Genomic DNA, 20,385 nt, shown 5'->3' on the forward strand with positions numbered 1-20,385 from the left:
ACCAAAACCAAATTTCGCATTGAGTTCAGGTCATTTTTACTTTTTTTTAAAAATAGAGAGAGGCAAAGTCACCCTTTGAGGCAAAGTCACCTTATTAGATGGAGAAAACAATTCTTACAAAGATGAAAGAATGATTGCTTTTTGTCACAGTACGGCAGGCTGTCCTGTTTGGCATGGCATGTGAATTAGACTAATCGATTGATCGATCCGGCTGATTGGGTTTGATCAGATGACCCTTAAGGGGAGATTAATCGGTTTTGACCTTGCACGGTTGGTTGACACGGTAGTAGCGGTGAGAGTTGCTGTTCTTTGTTGGTTGTCGTGTTAGTTGTTAATAGAGAAACTGGGTTGGGTTGAGTGAGCTCATGTTTTGTGTGGGTATGTCTGGTGGTTGGTTGAGTAATTACAGTTGGTGGTTGGGATAGTTTGTGGTGGTGTTAGTGTTGGTGTGGTTGTTTTGTGGTTGGTTGGGTTGTGGTTGTGGTTGAGGTAATTGCGTGGTTGGTGGGGTAATTGTGGTGGTGGTGGGTAATTTGTGGTGGGTATGTGTGGGTTAATGTGTAGGTGGTGGGTTGAGGTAATTTGGTGGTGGTGGGTAATTGTGGTGGTTGGTAATTTGTGTGTGGTTGGGTATTGTTGGTGGTTGAGGTAATTGTGGTGGTGGTTGAGGTAATTGTGGTGGTGGCGGTGGTTGGTGAAATTGTGGTGGTGGTTGAGGTAATTGTTGTTATGGTTGAGGTAATTGTGGTTGTGGTTGAGGTAATTGTGGTGGTTGTTGAGGTAATTGTTGTGGTGGTTGTATTAATTGTGGTGGTGGTTGAGGTAATTGTGGTGGTGATTGAGGTAATGGTGGTGGTGGTTGAGGTATTTGTAGTGGTGGTGATTGAGGTAATTGTGGTGGTATTTGGGGTAATTCTGGTGGTGGTTGAATTAATTGTGGTGGTGGTGGTTAAGGTAATTGTGGTGGTGGTTGAGGTAGCTGTGGTGGTAGTTGGGGTATTCGTGGTGGTAGTTGTGTATGGGGCATCTGTGGTAGTGGTGGTTAAGATAGTTGTAGTCGTGGTGGTTGAGATAGATGTAGTTGTGTTGGTTGAGGTATTTGTAGTGGTGGTGGTTGACGTAGTTGTAGTTGTGGTGGTTGAGATAATTGTGGTAGTGGTCGTAGACGGGGTATTAATTTATGGCAGTGGTGGTTGAGATGGTTGTAGTTGTGGTGGTTGATGTATTTGTGGTGGCGGTGGTGGTTGAGATTATTGTTGTTATGGTGGCGGTTGAATTAGTTGATGTCGTGGTACTTGAAGGAGTTGTGGCGGTGGTGGTGGTGGTTGAAATAATAATGGAATGGTAAAGACGGTTTGTATTTTTTTTTTTGGTGGGGGGGGGTGTCCACAAATTATGTCTTACATACATGCACATACTTTTTTTTTACATGCCACCTAGCCTTACATTATGAACCCTCCATATTACGAAGACTTTTGATACATTTTGACACAATCGACTGGTTGAGGTATTCGTGATTGTGGTGGTTTTAGGTATTCGTAGTGACGGGGGTTGAGATATTCGTGGTGGTGATTGTGGTTGAGATATTCGTTGCACTCCTTGCAAAGCGCTTTGAGCACATTAAGTGAATATTGCACTACGTAAAAAAATCTCAGATTTCAAGTTTAAAGAACAAAACAGTGTGCTTACATTTCTCAAGAAAGTACAATAGTTGAACAGAAAGAAACCACGTGATAGATGACTCGGTTGAGAGAGAAGCTGCATATAGATAGGATGCGCTTGGCTAAGAAGCTCACAACATTGCCACCCGGAAGTATAACGGACCAACACACAAAACTCTGAGTTACCTTGAACGTTTATAGTCTGGTTAATACCGTTTAGTGAGAATTACTCATAAACGCGGATGGCAAAAAACAATAACAAAGACCCGAGTGACGTCAACTTCGTGCTATCTATAGATCGTCCCCATTACGAGCAAAACCTTGACAAAGAGAACCAATGAACGATTGATTGTTCATCGCTTCTCAGACACCCAAGCAATAAATATGTAATCATCTTCCGTCTTTGTTTGTAAAGGAAAAAAACATAAATGTTCATTGTCAGTCGCAAATGGAACTGAACGCTGTGTGAGTCGATATAATGTATTGTTCAAAACAAAAGGGAATAAAACAGCTGTTTTTTCAACAAAAAATAAATAAATAAAGCACATAGTACTATATTCATGGTTCCTCTGTGACCTCTTGTTGCGATGTTTGTCAAGCTATTGACACGGATGACTTTTTTATTATCTTATAGTATGAGTCTTCAGTTCTTCAATCAACATACAATGCATACACTTTTGAAAATTAGGTCAGTTATCGTATAGTTTATTAAAACTAGTCGAATAAAGATTTAAGTTGTGTTATTTTTGACTCGAAAATTAAAACAAAGTATATTTAGGCCGTGATGACCATGACCAATATCCCATAGCCACCGTTAGTGCTTGCCTATCTATCACCCGGAAGAAACAGCCCACAGATTTTGAGCATTACTCACAATTGTAACACAGATGGTTGGAAAAAATGCATCGTGTCGTCGGGTTTTGCGATGCAATTCCTTTATCAGAGTGTCAAAATATTGTGAGAAATGCTCATTAATTGGGCTCTGATATCCGAGGTCTGATCCGTCCAAAATTAAATAAAACATGGTGCACAAAGCTCGTATGTATGTAGACTTCAGAGTTTTGATCTTAGATCGTGAAAATCGAGACCAGAGTTTTGATCCGGCGATCGTGAAAATCGAGACTTCAGAGTTTTGATCCGCCGATCGTGAAAATCGAGACTTCAGAGTTTTGATCCGCCGATCGTGAAAATTGAGACTTCAGAGGTTTGATCAGCCGACCAACGATATGGAAAGTTAATACGAATGATGAGGTATTCACACAAAAAAGTGGGTAGGCACTATAGATATAACATACAAGATGATATGGATAGACAATTAGAATGGTGACGTGTTTTCAATAATCGGTAGACAATTTTAACAGTGAGGTGTCTTCGATAATTTGGGTAGACAACTAGAATGGGCATGATCTATATTCCCTTTCCAAGTGCTCGAGGTCATTGGTCACATTGCAAAATGTGCTCAAAGTGACCTACATAGTGAAAAGTATTCACAGCTTTTGAAATATCTAATATCACGATTGGTCATTTTGTTCAGCTTGACACACGGGTATATTTACAAATTTCATAAACAAGCAGTGTGTTTATATTTTTAAAGAAATGTATCCAATCGTTGGACCTCAACAAATCACGTGATTGATGACTCGGTTGGACGAAAACATGAATATAGATCGCTCCCATTGTGAAGTGTTGTCAATCATACCGGTAGTCAGGGGTATTTTTAGGGATATTATGGGTAGATTATGGGGAGGGTTTCAATGACTTTTGTAGACGATAAGAATGGCGTGGTGTTTTCAATTATATGGGTTTACAATAATAACGGTGAGGCGTTTTGAATGAGATGAGTACGCAATGAGGACAATGAGACTGTTGAAGGGGGGGGGGGGGGGTTCAATGTTCTGGGTATAAAATTAGAATGGTGAGGTGAATGGGGTAGTAATATCGTCATTCGATGGTAAAAAATTGAATGCATTACTCTAGCTTGGAGATTGACAGAATTTACAACAAACAAGAAAAAGAATATCCAGTCGTTTTGCACTCAACAACATAAACACACAAAACCCAAATACACAAATTAATACATTCAAGCACATAAAAACTGATTACATCAACAACAACAACAACAACAACAACAACAACAACAACAACAACAACAACAACAACAACAATATTTATGGAAACACAATTTGACGACAGACATGATAAGTTTACAGATATGTCACTAACTTGTTTCGACTTGCGGGTCGGGCTCCATCCAAAAAGGTGGTACTCGTTGCAGTTTGCATGATTACTTTTTTGTAGCTGTGTAATCTAGGTTTTCTTGGTGTGCAATCGAATTGTTCTTGATGTGAAATCCTGTTGAAAGGTGTGTTCTCCTTTAATGCTTCCGGTCGTACGATTTCAGTAACAGATCGTTTGTTGGTTGTTCTTACAGCACATGAATATAAAATGCTATTCTTCGTTGGATCATTTCATTTCAACAAGTTCTGAAATAATATTAAAGATATGAAAGGCTATCTGAAAATCTTAAATATTTTCATTAAGTTTTGAGTCAGGTAAACCATGGACCGACGGGCACTTATTTGCAGGTCTGATAACCCAATTCATTATGGGCTCATTGTTGTAATGGAATTTTTTTTAATGACGCAAAATATTGTCCATCACAACAATGTTAAACTAGGCCCATAAGTGGGTTCAGAAGTCAGACCTGCAAATATGTACACGTCACTTGGAACAGTTTAATTTAAAATGTTTTCGTGGCAGGGTGTCAAACGGTGCAGAAATTTGGAACTAAATTCAAAATGAACGTGATTACGTTGTTTGTTTGTTAGAAGGAGCAATGTTCATCCTTTCTTGGTTTTTTTTCTGTTTGCTTGTATTTTGCTTTGCTTTTGTAGTTGTTTTTCTGTTTTGTTTTTAGGGTGTTTTAGGGGATTTTTGTTGATTTTTTTCTGGGACTCCTTGGGAGGGCTTGTTGTTTTTTGTCTTTTGTTGTTTTGTTTTTTTGTTTTGTTTTGTTTTTTTGTTTGTTTTTTTTTGGTTTGTTTTTTTTTTTTTTTGGGGGGGGGGTTTAAGTTTTTTAGTTTTGTTTTATTAACTTTTTTCCTACTTTTTGTATAATTTTTTTATTGTTTTAATTTATATTTTGTTATCGTTGTTTGTTTGTTTTGTTTTGTTTTTGTTTTTGTTTTTTGTTTTTTTGTTTTTTTTTTTTGTTGTTTTGTTTTGTTTTTGTTTTTGTGTTTGTTTTTTGTTTTTTTCCGAGGAGGGGATTACAAATTAAGTAACGACGCTGTTGGTACATTTAAAAAACGAAAATATAAAACTGCTGAGAACCACAAGGTATGAAATGAAAGATTTTGACGTCACTCAGCTCTTTGTTATTGTTTTTAGACCGCCAATTGGGTAATAAGTTATCACTCTATCTCAATCAAACTATAAACATTTAAGGTGACACGCAGCTTGATGCGTTTGTATTTTACTAAAATGCATAGATTCTATGGTTGTCAAAGGAGATAACCCAGTTAATCGAAAAATCATGTCAAAGCATGCCTAAGTGATCTCCCTTGCAAATAACAATCTTTAGAGGAGTCTCGGCATATATACCAATCTCCAGTCCCTTTGTCAATGATTCATTAATAATTACATACAAGGTCCTACTTATATGTGACCTGTATCATAGATTTGTGACTTATGGATGATGTGCGCTTGGCAAAGAAACTCACAACATTGCCATCCGGAAATATAAAGGACTGACCCACAAAACTATGTGTAACCTTGGACACTTATAGATAGAATGAAGTTGACATAACTCGGGTCTTTGTTATTGTTTTTTGCCATCCACTTAACTGTATTATCCAGACTATAAAAGTTCATGGTTACACAGAGTTTTGTGTTTTGGTCCGTTATACTTCCGGATGGCAATGTTGTGAGCTTCTTAGCCAAATGCATACTATCTATAGTCTGGTCAATACAGTTTAGTTAAAATTACTCATAAACATAACAAAGATGTGGATAAATAACGTTCATCTTATCTTATATAAATGTGCTTATTAATTAATTTATTCATCTAATTATTTATTCCTTTATTCCTTTATTTATTTACTCATTTATTCATGTATCTATTAATTTATTCACTCATTTATATATTGATATATTTGAGGGGATAAGAAAAGAACAATAACCCCACCCCCTCCCCTCTATAAAGGGGACCCAAAATTGGAAGGGGGCGAGAGAAGAATCTCTCTACGAAATAAGTCAACTCGCAGTCATGTATTTCCGAAAGCTCTATCGTTTTAAATGTAACTATTTTTTTAATTGGAGGTGAGATCTCTCTCTCTCTCTCTCTCTCTCTCTCTCTCTCTCTCTCTCTCTCTCTCTCTCTCTCTCTCTCTCTCTCTCTCTCTCTATCTATCTATCTTTCTCTCTCTCTCTATCTATCTATCTTTCTCTCTCTCTCTCTCTCTCTCTCTCTCTCTCTCTCTCTCTCTCTCTCTCTCTCTCTCTCTCTCTCTCTCTCTCTCTCTCTCCCTTTCTTTTTCTCTTTCTCTTTGATTCTCTGAAATGGCCTTCAAGGTCTGAAAACCGAAAGAACGATTTAAAGATTAAGTTGATAAGACTGTTATCTCTCTTCCTTCGTAGGTTTCTAACAAGCAGATACTTTATAAGTATCAATAATTATGAAGTAATTTCTTTCAAATTATGTCGAATAATGCTTTATTTTGTTTTGCTTTGTTTTGTCGGGGGGTGTTTGGGGGTTTGTTTGTTCGGGTGGGGTTTTATTTGTTTCGTTTTGTTTTTGTTTTTTGTTTTGTTTTTGGGGGGGTTTTGGGGAGGGGGGGGTGTTTATGTTTTTGTTTGTATGAGTTTTATTTTGGGGGGATGGGGTGTTTTTTTTTGTTTTTTTTTTGGGTTTTTTTTTTTGTTTTTTTTTTTTTTGTTGTTGTTGTTTTTGGGGGGTCTTTTTTGTTTTTTTTTTTGTTTTCATTTTTTTTTTTTTTTTTTTTTGGTTATTTTTGTTTTGTGTGGGTTTTTTTGGGGGGTTTTATTTTGTCTTTTTGTGTTTTGCTTTTGGCTTGTTTATTGTTGTCGTTTTTTGTTGGAGTTTTTTTTTTGGTTTGTTTTTTTTAATTTTGTTTTGTTTTGTTTTGTTTTGTTGGGGTTTTTTTAATTGTTTTTGTTTTGTTTTTTGTTGTTGTTTTTCTTGCTTTTGTTTTTGTTTTTATTTTTTTGTTGGGTTTTTTTTTTTTTTTTTTTTTTTGTTATTTTGGCCGGAAAACTTTTAGATATTTCCAATATATATCGATAAATATAACATGTATACTGACAAAAACTTCCAAACCTGTCACAGATTCCAAGCCTTTTTCACAATTCTTGTAGAATCATCTTAATAAATCCATATATGTAGTAGTAGTAGTAGTAGTAGTAGTAGTAGTAGTAGTAGTAGTAGTAGTAGTAGTAGTAGTAGTAGTAGTAGTATCATTATTATTATTATTATCATTATTATTATTATTATTATTATTATTATTATTATTATTATTATTATTATTATTATTATTATTATTATTATTATTATTATTAAACTGTCTATTTACCAGACAATAAACGTTCAAGATTACACATAGTTTTGTGTGTTGGTCCTTTATAATATTGCCGGATGGCAATGTTGTGAGCTTCTTGGCCAAGCGCATACTATCTATAAGTTAAAATAACCAGGATTATGAAATAATGTATAGTTTTTGTCATTGTAAGAAAGCAGTTTCACTTCCATCTACGTGCACTTATTTGCAGGTCTGATAACCCAATTCCTTATACGGGCATATTTATTGTTGTAATGAAATCTTTAAAATTGATTCAAAATATTGTCCATTACAACAATGTTAAACTAGACCCATAAGTGAGTTCGGATGTCAGACTTGCTTATATGTACATGTATTTGACTTCTAAATAAAATTGTGCTTTTATATAGAGAAATATCCACTTAACGTGCTCAAAGCGCTTTACAAGGGGTCCCTGGCTAACAGAAACATTTAACTAGGACGGGACATGATGCCTTTTAGGCGATATTACATTTTATATTTTCGGAAAGAACAACGCTGTTAAGGGCTGGTACTCATTTACACCTGAGTACGGTGGGAGAAGGTGAGTAAAGAGCCCTTTCCAAGGACTCAACTATGCGCCGAGTGAGGCTCTAACCTAGGACCTTCCGATCCGAAAGCGAGTGTCATACCACAAGAGCACATAGCCGCACATTGTCAGTGAGTAAAAGAATAATCATATCGCAGATGGATTATAAAATGGAAGTACCGGCTTCTAAATAATTCTATTTACTCTATTTGGGGGAAATGAAGGCGAAAGGGGAGGTATGATTAAAACTTTGAAAAGTTTTACCTTTGAAAACGAATATTAATGACAAGTTCCACCTAATTAATTAAGAACACATTAGAAACACACCTTGAAACCAATGATCCGTCATTCAACAGAACACATTAGTATCAACAACACACCCAAAAAACATTGACACATACGACTTACACATAAGTATAACACAACACACATCAATCAACACTTACACACTTAAACACACGGATACACTCACATTCATACAAAAACTCATACACTTATCTGACAAATCAACAAACACAATCACACAAACACACACACACACACACACACACACACACATATGCGCATACACACATAGATTAAAGCACACCAATGAGAACAGACGGATTAACTATATTGATATATATAGGTGTAATGCTTAATACTTACCCGAGCCAATTAATCGTTGTACATATAGATAGTATGCGCTTGGCTTAGAAGCTCACAACATTGCCATCCGGAAGTATAACGGACCAACACACAAAACTGTGTGTATCCATGAACGTTTATAGTCGGGTTAATACAGTTCAGTGAGCATTACTCATAAACGCGGATGGCAAAAAACAATAACAAAAACCTGAGTGATGTCATCTTCGAACTATCTATATCTTATCTTATATCTTATCTTATTTTATAATAAATACATTTGCAGTCACCGATGACAAAATGCGGTTTTACGTTCAGGCCGAAAAAAAAAAAATAGATTCCAGGCTACCTCAAATAAATCAATAGATTAAAATGACCCTCGACCTTTGACCCATCTTCAAACTGAGACACTTTAACCCAAGACTAAAGTGATAAAATCCGAGACAATAAACTTAGGCGCTTCTTAGACAAAGCATTGGAGTATTGGTGGAGTTGCGTATTCTCATAATATTATGCAAATCCTTCATGCCTTCAACAAATAATTCGACTTTGGAATAACATCACAGAAGACGCGGTTGAAACACATGATTGCTTGCTATCCTTTGGATAGAACGCTAGTCTATCGCAAAGTACTTTCCGCCGGATTCGACTTTGGAAGACGCGGTTGATGCACATGATTGCTTGCTATCCTTTGGATAGAACGCTAGTCTATCGCAAAGTACTTTCCGCCGGATTATCAGACCCAGCTACCCAATCACTGCTGGGTGAACACGGGGGTCAGGGGGAAAAAAATCTCGACTGCACCCGGGATCGATCTCGGTCCCTTCGATTGTGAAGCGAGTGCTCTACCAACTGAGCTAACGGTTTCTGTAGCGTAAAATGGACAAAAGCAATTTTATTGTTTATGACCCTTTGGAGAGGACGCTGGGTCTATCGTAAAATACTTTCCGACAGATCTAACAGACCCAGCTACCCAATCACCGTTGGGTATACAAGGGGAATCAGGAAAAAAAATATCGGCTTCACCCGGAATCGAACTCAAGTTTTTTTGCGTGTGGAGAGAGTGCTCTACCAACTGAGCTATCGGAATGACAAAATAGGTACAAAATGTTTTTGGTTATGATAAAATGCCGTGACTAGTATTCACCCATTTAATCAATAACCACGTTGATCATCGCTTTACTTAGTTACTAGACGGCAAGCGGCATAGCTCGATCACCTATGTAGTTCAGGAGTGTCACCATTCAATCAATATTCACGCTGATCATCGCTTCACTTAGTTACGAGACGAGACAACAAGGCACCGCTCGGCCACCTAAGAAATTCAGGATTGTCACCATCCAATCAATAACCACGCTGATCATCGCTTTACTAAGCTATTATACGAGACAAGGCTTCCCTCGACTAGCTAAGAAGCCCGGGATTGTCACCATCCAATCAATAATCACGCTGATCATCGCTTTACTTAGTTACTAGACGGGATAACAAGGCACCGCCTGGCCATCGAAGAAGTTCGGGATTGTCACCATCCAATCAATAACCACGCTGATCATCGCTTTACTTAGTTACTAGACGGGACAACAAGGCACCGCTCGGCCACCTAAGAAGTTCGGGGGATTGTCACCATCCAATCAATAACCACGCTGATCATCGCTTTACTTAGTTACTAGACGGGACAACAAGGCACGCTCGGCCACCTAAGAAGTTCGGAATTGTCATCATTCAATGAATAACCACGCTGATCATCGCTTTACTTAGTTACTAGACGGGACAACAAGGCACCGCTCGACCACTAAGAAGTTCGGGATTGTCGCCATCCGATCAATAACCACGCTGATCATCGCTTTACTTAGTTACTAGACGAGACAGCAACAAGGCACCGCTCGACCACAAAGAAGTTCGGGATTGTCACCATCCAATCAATAACCACGCTGATCGTCGTTTTACTCCGTTACTAGACGGGACAACAAGGTACCGCTCGACCACCTAAGAAGTTCGGGGGATTGCCACCATCCAATCAATAACCACGCTGATCATCGCTTTACTTAGTTACGAGACGGGACAACAAGGCACCGCTCGGTCACCTAAGAAGTTCGGGATTTTAATACAATCGATGGGTTTGGCAAACTGCCTGTTGAGTGGTCAATGAGATCATCAGCCATTTTTCCGTACACTCACCAAACGCCTTTTTCAGTTTGGCAACAACAACAAAATTGGCCCCAAAAAGAAAAGACAGCCATTTACTTCATACCTCGATCATCGATTAAATAAATACCCAACTTGTCAAAAATTCTTAAACCCGACACTTCTTTCAAGGGAAAGATATTGAGTTTTTGGACGTCCCAGGTTTAAGATTTGGGGTATGCATGTAATGTTATTTCATCGATATTTGAAGTACAGTTTTCTGGCCAAAATGTTAAAAGTCCGTTTTGTCGGAGTTTGGCTGTGATTGGTAATAAACGATAAATATAAAACGGTTACAGATGATTGACTTACCAATGGCCGTTCTAATCGCTCAGGGTTTACCAACTTGAAATTTAGAAACGGAAAAGAATGAATTTCAGGGAAATTTTCTGTCCTTTAATAATAATAATAATAATAATAATAATCATAATAATAATAATAATAATAATAATAATAATAATAATAATAATAATAATAATAATAATAATATAATAATAATAATAATAATAATAATAATAATAATAATAATAATAATAATAATAATAATAATAATAATAATAATAATAATAATAATAATAATAACGATGATGATGATGATGATATGATGATGATGATGATGATGATGATGATGATGATGATGATGATGATATAGAATGATAACTATGATGATGATGATGATAATAATAATAAGAAGAATGATAATAATAATAATAATAATAATAATAATAATAATAATAATAATAATAATAATAATAATAATTAATGATAATAATAATAATAATGATAATAATAATAATAATAATAATAATAATAATAATAATAATAATATAATAATAATAATAATAATAATAATAATAATAATAATAATAATAATAATAATAATAATAATAATAATAATAATAATATAATAATAATAATAATAATAATAATAATAATAATAATAATAATAATAATGATAATAATAATAATAATAATAATAATAATAATAATAATAATAATAATAATAATAATAATAATAATAATAATAAACAACAAAACAAGTCAAAGAATTCAAGTTTCAGGCAATATTTTTGTTTAAAACAACACTTTTAAAACAGTTGCAAGGCCCCATACCACGATATTGTTGTGCTCAATGTGCTGCACAATGCTTGATTTAATTCCCCCCCCCCCTCCACAAGAATCAAATCTTTATGTCCAGGTCATACAGTAAAAGTCGCCTGTTAAACGCCCTTTGTGTCCTAGCACACATACGATATCGGAAACTGGAAGTTACTACTTGATAGGCAATGTTTAACTGAAAATGCGCTTTATAAATGTGAATTCATAATATTCATTTCATGCATTAAATGAAGTGGCCTAGTGGTTAAGGCATTGGATTGTGACCCGGAAGGTCCCGGATTCGAGCCCCGCTTCAGGCACGTTCGTTTTTTTTTTTCCTTGGTCAAGATTATTAACCCCCAATTTGCTCACTTGGATAACATGGGTGATTCCTGTTGACATCAGACATCTTGTTTGATGAATTATCTATATTATCCTTCGTGGAATGCATAGGCGACGATATCTTATGATGTTGTGGCGGAAGGGCATAATTATTTTATTAAACCACTTCTCTCATGACCATTTGTGCGGCTATGTGGTCTAGTGGTATGACACTCGCTTTCTGGTCGGAAGGTCCTGGGTTCGAGCCTCGCTCGGCGCATAGTTGAGTCCTTGGATAAGGCTCTTTACTCACATTCTCTCACCGTACTCAGGTGTAAAATGAGTACCTGGCCGTTAACAGCGTTGTCTCTGTCCGAAAAAAATGTAATATCGCCTAACAGGCGTCATGTCCCGTCATACATGTTAAATGTTGCTGTTGGCCAGGGACCCCTAGTAAAGCGCTTTGAGCACGTTTAGTGGATATTGCCCTATATAAAAGCTAAATCATTATTTTCAAAACCATGCAAGTTGGCAACATCAATAACTGATTCCAGTCTTATAATATTATTATTATGGAGCCCGTGTCCTGGTCTGCTAAAAACAGTTGACGGAATGACAATGAATAATAGTAGTCAGTGCCTGTAGCTACTGTTTATATTATGTCTGTGTGGCTATGTGGACTTGTGGTATGACACACGCTTTCGAGTCGGAAGGTCCTGGGTTCGAGCCTCGCTCCATGCATAGTTGAGTTTTGGGAAAAGGATCTTTTCTCACATCACCTCGCCGTATTTCAGGTCTCCGTCGGAAAAAATGTTGTAATCGCCTAACAGGCGTCATATCTCATTAAAAAAAAAATATCATGCTATGTGTTGCTGTTGGTCAGGGACCCTTTGTACAGCGCTTTGAGTACATTTGAGTGGAGACTGCTCTATATAGAAACTCAAGTTTAGTTTATATCATAATCTAGTGGCTTTCGGATCGGAAGGTCCTAGGTTCGAGCCTCGCATAGTTGAGTCCACGGAAAAGGCTCTTTACTCACATTCTCTCACCGTACTCATGTCTAAAAGGGGTACCTTGTCTATAACAGCGTTGTTTCTGTCCGAAAAATTGTAATATCGCCTAGCAGGCGTCATGTCCCGTCCTACGTGTTATGTGCGGCTGTTGGCCAGGGACCCATTGTAAAGCGCTTTGAGCACGGTTAGTGGATATTTCGCTTTATAAAAAGCAAATATTTTTTTTCTGACTTTAGATTTACCATACTGTGAGTTACTATTAGCACGCCACTTAACACAACGAGCTTGTGATATAATAATAATAATAATAATAATAATAATAATAATAATAATAATATAATAATAATAATAATAATAATAATAATAATAATAATAATAATAATAATAATAATAATAATAATAATAATAATAATAAAATAATAATGAATGAAAGAACACAAAAGTATTATATTTAATTCAATATGGAAAAAAAAAATAAAAAATAAAGTAATGTAGAATAGAGTGACATCATTTTTTTCTAAATAATAAAACAAATAAATAACTACTTAAATAAATAATAAATAATATAATTATAATAATAAAAAGAATACAAATGAAATGAAAAACACTATGAAATCGGTACTATTTATTACATCAATATGAAACTACAATAAAATTAAGACATAGAATGAGAATAGGACCATTTTCTATATAACATATACTTACTATTAAGGTTGAATGTTAATTCTCTGTGAATTTGACCTGACTTACAGTTACAGTTCTTTGACAAGTGGACATCCTATTGACTCAGTTTGTTATGTTTATGAAGTAGTTAGTTGAAATGGGTTAATTGTTATTATATATATTATATTTTTTTGTTTGTTTATTGTTTGTTTTTGTTTTTAGTTGGGATTTTTGTTTGTTTTGTTGTTTTTGGGTTTGTTGGGGTTTTTTGGGATTTGTTTTGTTTTGTTTTGTTTTGTTTTGTTTTTTTGTTTTTTTTTTTTGTTTTTTTTTGTTTTGGGGGGGGGGGTTGGTTTATTTATTTATTTATTTATTTATTTATTTATTTATTTATTTTTGTTCCTAATTTAGTAAAGTCAAGTTTTACTGTGGTGAATTTAATATAGTCTCGCAATGCAAGGGTTAATATATTGACTTTAAGTAAGTAGAGTGTGTAACATCCTTCAACGTCAACGATCCGAGGGGACTGAAACACTCCTGGACATTGCAACTGCCCTAGTGCTTTGTCTGGTGAAAACAACAACAAATAACGATCACTGCTTTAATTACCGACATAAAAAATTCTCATGATTGTTATTTCTTATCTTATCTTATCTTACTAAAGGCTTAATAGAAATTATCCTTTAAATGCCTTATACAATAGTTTATAATTACAAAGTCTCATATAGCTTGCATTGTATCATTCACAGACAGTTTTACAGAACTTTGAATATCAGGAACAATGTATCAATACGGCAATGTAAAATCGAAAAATACTATCATAGAATACTGGTAATTGAAAATTGGTCAAGATCGAATGAATCATAAATGTACAAAGTTCAGAAATTATGAAGGGGTTAGTTTGTCCAAACGAAAAACATCTAAATTGCCACGGGAGGCTAGGATATTCAGAATGGTTTGCACATGTGCATTGGAGTTTGAGTCCGAATAGCCACGGGAGACTATTCAGACTCGAGTCCGAATAGCGGTGGCCATGTTATTTTTTTTTTTTTTTTTTTTTTTTTTTTTTTTTTTTTTTTTTTTAAGGGTTTTATGACGCTTGCAACACATTAAGGTCATATCAGCACCAGTAAAAAGGAAGAAAATGGGATAGTTAAAAGTTCTAGAATTACAATTAAAGCACAAAAGAAAAGGTGAGACAAAGGGGAATTGGTTCAAATAGGGAACAGATGTAGATTCTAAGAGCACATCGTCAAAGTACTTAGTTTGAGATCACCTAAAAGTCTCATCCAGACACAAGCACAGGTCCCAACTAAGAGGAATACACTCAAATGTTTACAAATCATATATAAACTAAACATAATACAATGCACAACAGAGAGATGATTTACAAGGAAAAAATGTCATCTTCCAAAACTATATGTTTCCCTCCCAGCCAGGAACTCCGGTCAGGGCCAGGACAAAACCAAGTAATCTCATTCCAAGACAACGACAGGACACAATTGGAAAACGGGTATGGGGGGGATAGAAGACACAGCATGTACCTCCCTGCCCACTATGGGAGGTCAAGATCCCCATCCTGTGGCCTTGTTTGTATTCCGTACCCAAGTCCAGTTTGGACCCTCCTAGAAATAGAAGCGACTGATGACATTGATGATGCCAAAGAACTAGATGGTCAAATTAATGAATGAACGCTTGTATATTGGAACCATAGCAACGGGGGATAGGGTACTACTTTTTTTAGGCCTTGAACTTTCATGACATAGATTGCAAATGACAAACTAAGGGACATAATCGAATAATAATTTACTATTTCTTTTCACCTCTATGTCATAATTAGACGCGCATGAATACAATCAAATGGTTTGTCTATTTATGGCATTTTCTTTTAAGTAAAGGCTCTCGAATGAAACCCACAGGGCTAGAGGAAACGGGGTCGTCCAAAACAGAAAACAGACTTGGAGGAGAAGCCTTCACCAAGATTTGAGCGTCTCCAATCTTACCTGGAGTGAGTGAGGCAAAGGTCTGTGCCAAGGACAGAAGAAGATGGAAAAGTGCTGTTGAGGCCCTATGTACGCTCCGCCAGGAGCCATGAGTCAAGTAAGTCAAAGGTTCCATTAAATAACTACACAATGTCTGAATTTATTCCAGAGTAATATTTGCTGACTGTTACTTTTTAAATAAGAGGTGTAATAAAATCATTTTTGAACGTGTATTGGTTTTCGGCATTTATTCTTGACTTATCCTAAAGTCGTGCTGTGGTGAAGAATTCACTGCCAAAAACCAATGCGAGTCCAAAAATTGTATATTCTATTACCAAAGAATTGTACGTTATTTTATTCGACTCTAGCCTTCAACCTTTATGCTTTCCATTCTCCTGAGATAGTTTTGGTTTTTAAATATTGAGCTTTTATATAACGCAATATCTCACCGCACTTAGGTGTAATATGAGTATCTGGACATTAACAATATTGTCTCTGTTCGAAAAAAAAATGTAATATTAAATAAAAGGCATTATGACTCGTCCTACATGCTAGGTGTTGCTGTTGGCAAGGGACTTCTTGAAAAGCGCTTTGAGCAAGTTTAGTGGATATTGCACTACACAAATGCTCTTTCTTCTTTTATTTTTTTTTTTTTTTCAGAAAAAAATGTAAATATTGAGGTAAAAATAGCCACAGTCAATTCCAAGATAATAGGGTTGAGTGAGTTAAAAATATGCTTTTTTGTTTTTAAGGGTTTTACGGCGCTTGCAACACAATTAGGTTATATCAGCGCGAGTAAAAAGGGAAAAAAAATGGGATAGTAAAAAGTTCTTGGATTACAATTAAAGCACTCAAGAAAAAGTAAGACAAAGGGGAACTGGTTCAAATAAGAAACAGGCGTAGATTCCAAAAGCACTCTATCAAAGTACTTAGTTTGAGATCACTAAAAGTCTCATACAGACACAAGCACAGGTCCCCGCTAAGACCAAAAACCAATGCGAGTCCAAAAATTGTATATTCTATTACCAAAGAATTGTACGTTATTTTATTCGACTCTAGCCTTCTACCTTTATGCTTTCCATTCTCCTGAGATAGTTTTGGTTTTTAAATATTGAGCTTTTATATAGCGCAATATCTCACCGCACTTAGGTGTAATATGAGTATCTGGACATTAACAATGTTGTCTCTGTTCGAAAAAAAAATCGTAATCTTAAGTAAAAGGCGTTATGACTCGTCCTACATGCTAAGTGTTGCTGTTGGCAAAGGACTTCTTGGAAAGCGCTTTGAGCAAGTTTAGTGGATATTGCACTACACAAATGCTCTTTCTTCTTTTATTTTTTTTGTTTGTTTCAGAAATAAAATGTCAATATTGAGGTAAAAATAGCCACAGTCAATTCCAAGATAATCGGCGTTATAGGGTTGAGTGAGTTAAAAATTTTCTAGTTTCTATATGAAGACTTTATCCTTAAGGAGGACGGGTTTGCTGTCTTTTATTTTAACTCATTCAATCCTAACACCGGCTATATCCGTAGTTTACCCAGGTTACTTTTACCCCATGCCGATTTCAATTTATTACATTTTTATGAGACAAATTATAGGTGCAGTATCAAAGCTAATGTTTTTTAGTTTTTGCATGTTAGTGGTAGTTGAAAAACACTATGTACATTCTCATTTTTAATACATTTTTTTTCCAATTTTGAAAAAAAAAAAATAATAAAATAAAATTCCCTTTATTCGTCCCCAAGGGGAAATTTGTCTTAAGGGTCTATTCCAAGGGAAGACTGGAATAACCCAGGCGTCAGCCGCAGAGCAGTGCCTCAAAGTGAGCAAGGGCGAGGTGACTTGCTCAAGGCCACACAACGCAGCGGCGGGTGATTGAACTCGGTACCTTTCGGGTAGGAAGCAAAGACCATACCACTGAGCCACGCTGCCCCTAGCAAAAATCTCTAGGATTGAGTGAGTTAAAATAATCTTAGTTGCAATTAATTGGGAGTTCAAGTCTATTGGATTGGATGCCAAAAAAAAAAAAAAACACCAAAAAAATCACACACACAGGGGATGAAAACAAACTTTCAGGATTTCTGAATGAGCGTATTGATGGAATGCATTAAGGTAACATAGTACTCAATTATTCTGTCTGCCAGATGAATCGAATCGTATCAAGGCACAAAACTGTGTTTCAACTTTAATATTTGTAGTCTGTTATTATAGGAACTTTAGTGAGTACTAATCACTAAAATAAATAAGAGCAGAGAAATGTCAATTTAATTTGTTCTACTATAAATGTCTTCTTTTATTCATGACTTCTTTTTTTTATATTCGATTCTCTATTATAACCCTATCCTATCAAGGATGTCAAATGAGCTTACAGCTCGAGAAAAAATGTACTTGATTCCAAGATTGACAAAAATAACAGCAATTTGTAATTTATGTACAATGGCAGTGAGACAATGATAACAATATTGGTATTGGTTTTAAATATCAACTCTCTCTCTCTCTCTCTCTCTCTCTCTCTCTCTCTCTCTCTCTCTCTCTCTCTCTCTCTCTCTCTCTCTCTCTCTCTCTCTCTCTCCCTCTCTCTCTCTCTCTCTCTCTCTCTCTCTCTCTAGATAATGATTTAATTAAATTAAATCGCCTTGCTTGAGCATTACTAATCTACAAGTCATTCGGAAAGCGATAGAAATGTCTAAATTCAATAATATGTGTCAGTGCATGACATAATCATTCGGAAGGTGAAAATTTTGGATTTGCATTTTTTTTTTTTTTTTTTTTTTTTTTGCATTTTCTGATAGAATATTATGCTCTCCAGAGCATTTCTAAAATCTTTTTTTTGAAGTAAATCGGGTGATTTTTCATGAAGTTATGGTCAGATGTATGGGAAAGGTATCCAGCAACTGTTCTCAAATTTCATACCTTTTCAACTTGACTAGCTGTAAAAAATGCTTAGAGAAGTGAAATTAAGCTTTCTTTTCCTGAAGATGTACAAAAAGGGTTGATTTAATCATTTATGACAAGAACTCATTTTTTGAAAAAAATTGACCTTCTAACTAAACTTGGCAATATCTCAATTCAAACCTTTTCACCATCCGACTGATTATGTCATTCACTGTCACATATGATAACTTCCTTTAAGAATGATGAATAACACATCAAAACCTGAAAAATCAATTCATAAATTTATTGATTTATTGCAGAACATGGTAGCTGGGGGAATTAGGGACACAAAACCCCCGAATCGTGCAAATTAGTGATGAAAGCATGAATTTTTTATGAAAAAAAACTTTGTGCTCTTAGGTTTAAATTGTGATATAGAACCACGTTCTCATTACTCCAAGAGCTGAGATATCAGCAATTTGATTTTTGTAAAAATTAATGGTGGTGATGAAACTTGCCACCATCACGACATTTTGCTTGGTGTCAAAAGGTCACAGACTACGTCATCGGTACCGAGTACACATGTGCCCAGTGTCTTAAATCGAAATCGGAAAGATAACTTATCATTTATTCGTTAACATCATCATCATCATCATCATCATTGCCTTTTTCACCCTGGGTCAGGGTATAGGCCACAGACAAACAGTTTCCATCCTTCTCTATCCTGAGCCAACTTTTTTTATCTCATTCCAGGTCTTACCACTTCTCTGTATATCAGCTTCTTTAATTCTTCTCCATGTTCCTCGTGGCCTTCCCCTTGATCTTCTGCCCTGAGGGTTCCAGTCCAATACTTTCTTTGTTATAGTTGAGTCATTCTTTCTAAGCGTGTGTCCAATCCACCTCCATCGTCTTCTTCCTATATCCTCTCCCACTGGTTTCTGCTGTGTTCTTTTCCATACTTCTTCATTTTTTATTCTATCCATCCATTTTATTCTGAGTAGCTTACGCATGCACCTATTTACTAAAATCTGTACCCTCCTTATACATGCCTGTGATGCGTTCCAAGTTTCACATCCATACTGTAGGACAGACTTCACGTTTGAGTTGAAAAGTCTTAGCTTTAGTTGAAGGGAGATATCTTTAGTTCTCCAAACTCTGTTCAAAGATATTCGTTAACATACAACATATCAAATTCATTCATTTACCAAGTGAGTAACATAGTTTTCATTACTATTTTTATTGAGTCCGATATTATACCAATTTGGTTATTTCAAATTTTGCCGGCTTTGAAACGCGGAACATGAGATTGTGAAATCGAAGAAATCAAAGTTGTGGTGGGCGAATACGACTACGAAGAAAAAATAAAATTGCTGATTTTTCTTTCATATCTTTGATATATTCCGATATCTTTCAAAGAATACGTTTTTTATTTCCTTCATATCTTATTAAACTAGAATTATTTGAAAATAATAGACTTCCGCTAATGTGTTGATATCGATAAACAATGCATTGCATTCTGCGGTTGCAAGTTTAGTCGTCTGCTTTCGGGTCGGCGAGGTCACGAAACGGTGTCTACTTAAACTTTGTCGCCTTTTACCCACCGCATATTATTATGTGGTACTGTAGTTAGTTATAATGATGGTTTTAAAATACGTCGTAATAATAATAATAATAATAATAATAATAATAATAATAATAATAATAATAATAATAATAATAATAATAATAATAATAATAATAATAATAATAATAATAATAATAATAATAATAATGATAATGATGATAATAATAATAATAATAATATAATAATAATAATAATAATAATAATAATAATAATAATAA

At 35.3% G+C, this 20,385-nt stretch overlaps 2 protein-coding genes across 4 annotated transcripts in view; both read right to left on the bottom strand.

The window, feature by feature from the left end:
• LOC144978146 (uncharacterized) overlaps positions 1–8,158 on the bottom strand; it is an 87,567-nt gene extending 79,409 nt beyond the window's left edge. Inside the window, exons 1-2 of one of the 2 annotated variants that reach the window (XM_078923816.1) lie at positions 8,049–8,158; positions 3,885–4,144 (exon numbers count right to left, since the gene is read on the bottom strand). In XM_078923816.1, coding sequence (XP_078779942.1) covers positions 3,885–3,943 — 59 coding nt within the window. In that variant the 5' untranslated portion in view covers positions 3,944–4,144; positions 8,049–8,158. The remainder of the gene's footprint in view (positions 1–3,884; positions 4,145–8,048) is intronic. The other variant, XM_078923817.1, reaches the window with a different exon arrangement.
• A 5,904-nt stretch (positions 8,159–14,062) lies between these two features.
• The window catches only part of LOC144978150 (glutamine amidotransferase-like class 1 domain-containing protein 1), a 29,973-nt gene continuing 23,650 nt past the window's right edge, over positions 14,063–20,385 (bottom strand). For both annotated transcript variants that reach the window (XM_078923823.1, XM_078923822.1), the window contains exon 8: positions 14,063–14,254. In XM_078923823.1, the coding sequence (XP_078779949.1) occupies positions 14,197–14,254 (58 nt within the window). In that variant the 3' untranslated portion in view covers positions 14,063–14,196. The remainder of the gene's footprint in view (positions 14,255–20,385) is intronic.

This window comes from Berghia stephanieae, chromosome 8, assembly GCF_034508935.2.
Source record: "Berghia stephanieae isolate SIO BIC M18660-M18661 chromosome 8, UCSD_Bste_1.3, whole genome shotgun sequence".
NCBI lineage: Eukaryota > Metazoa > Mollusca > Gastropoda > Nudibranchia > Aeolidiidae > Berghia > Berghia stephanieae.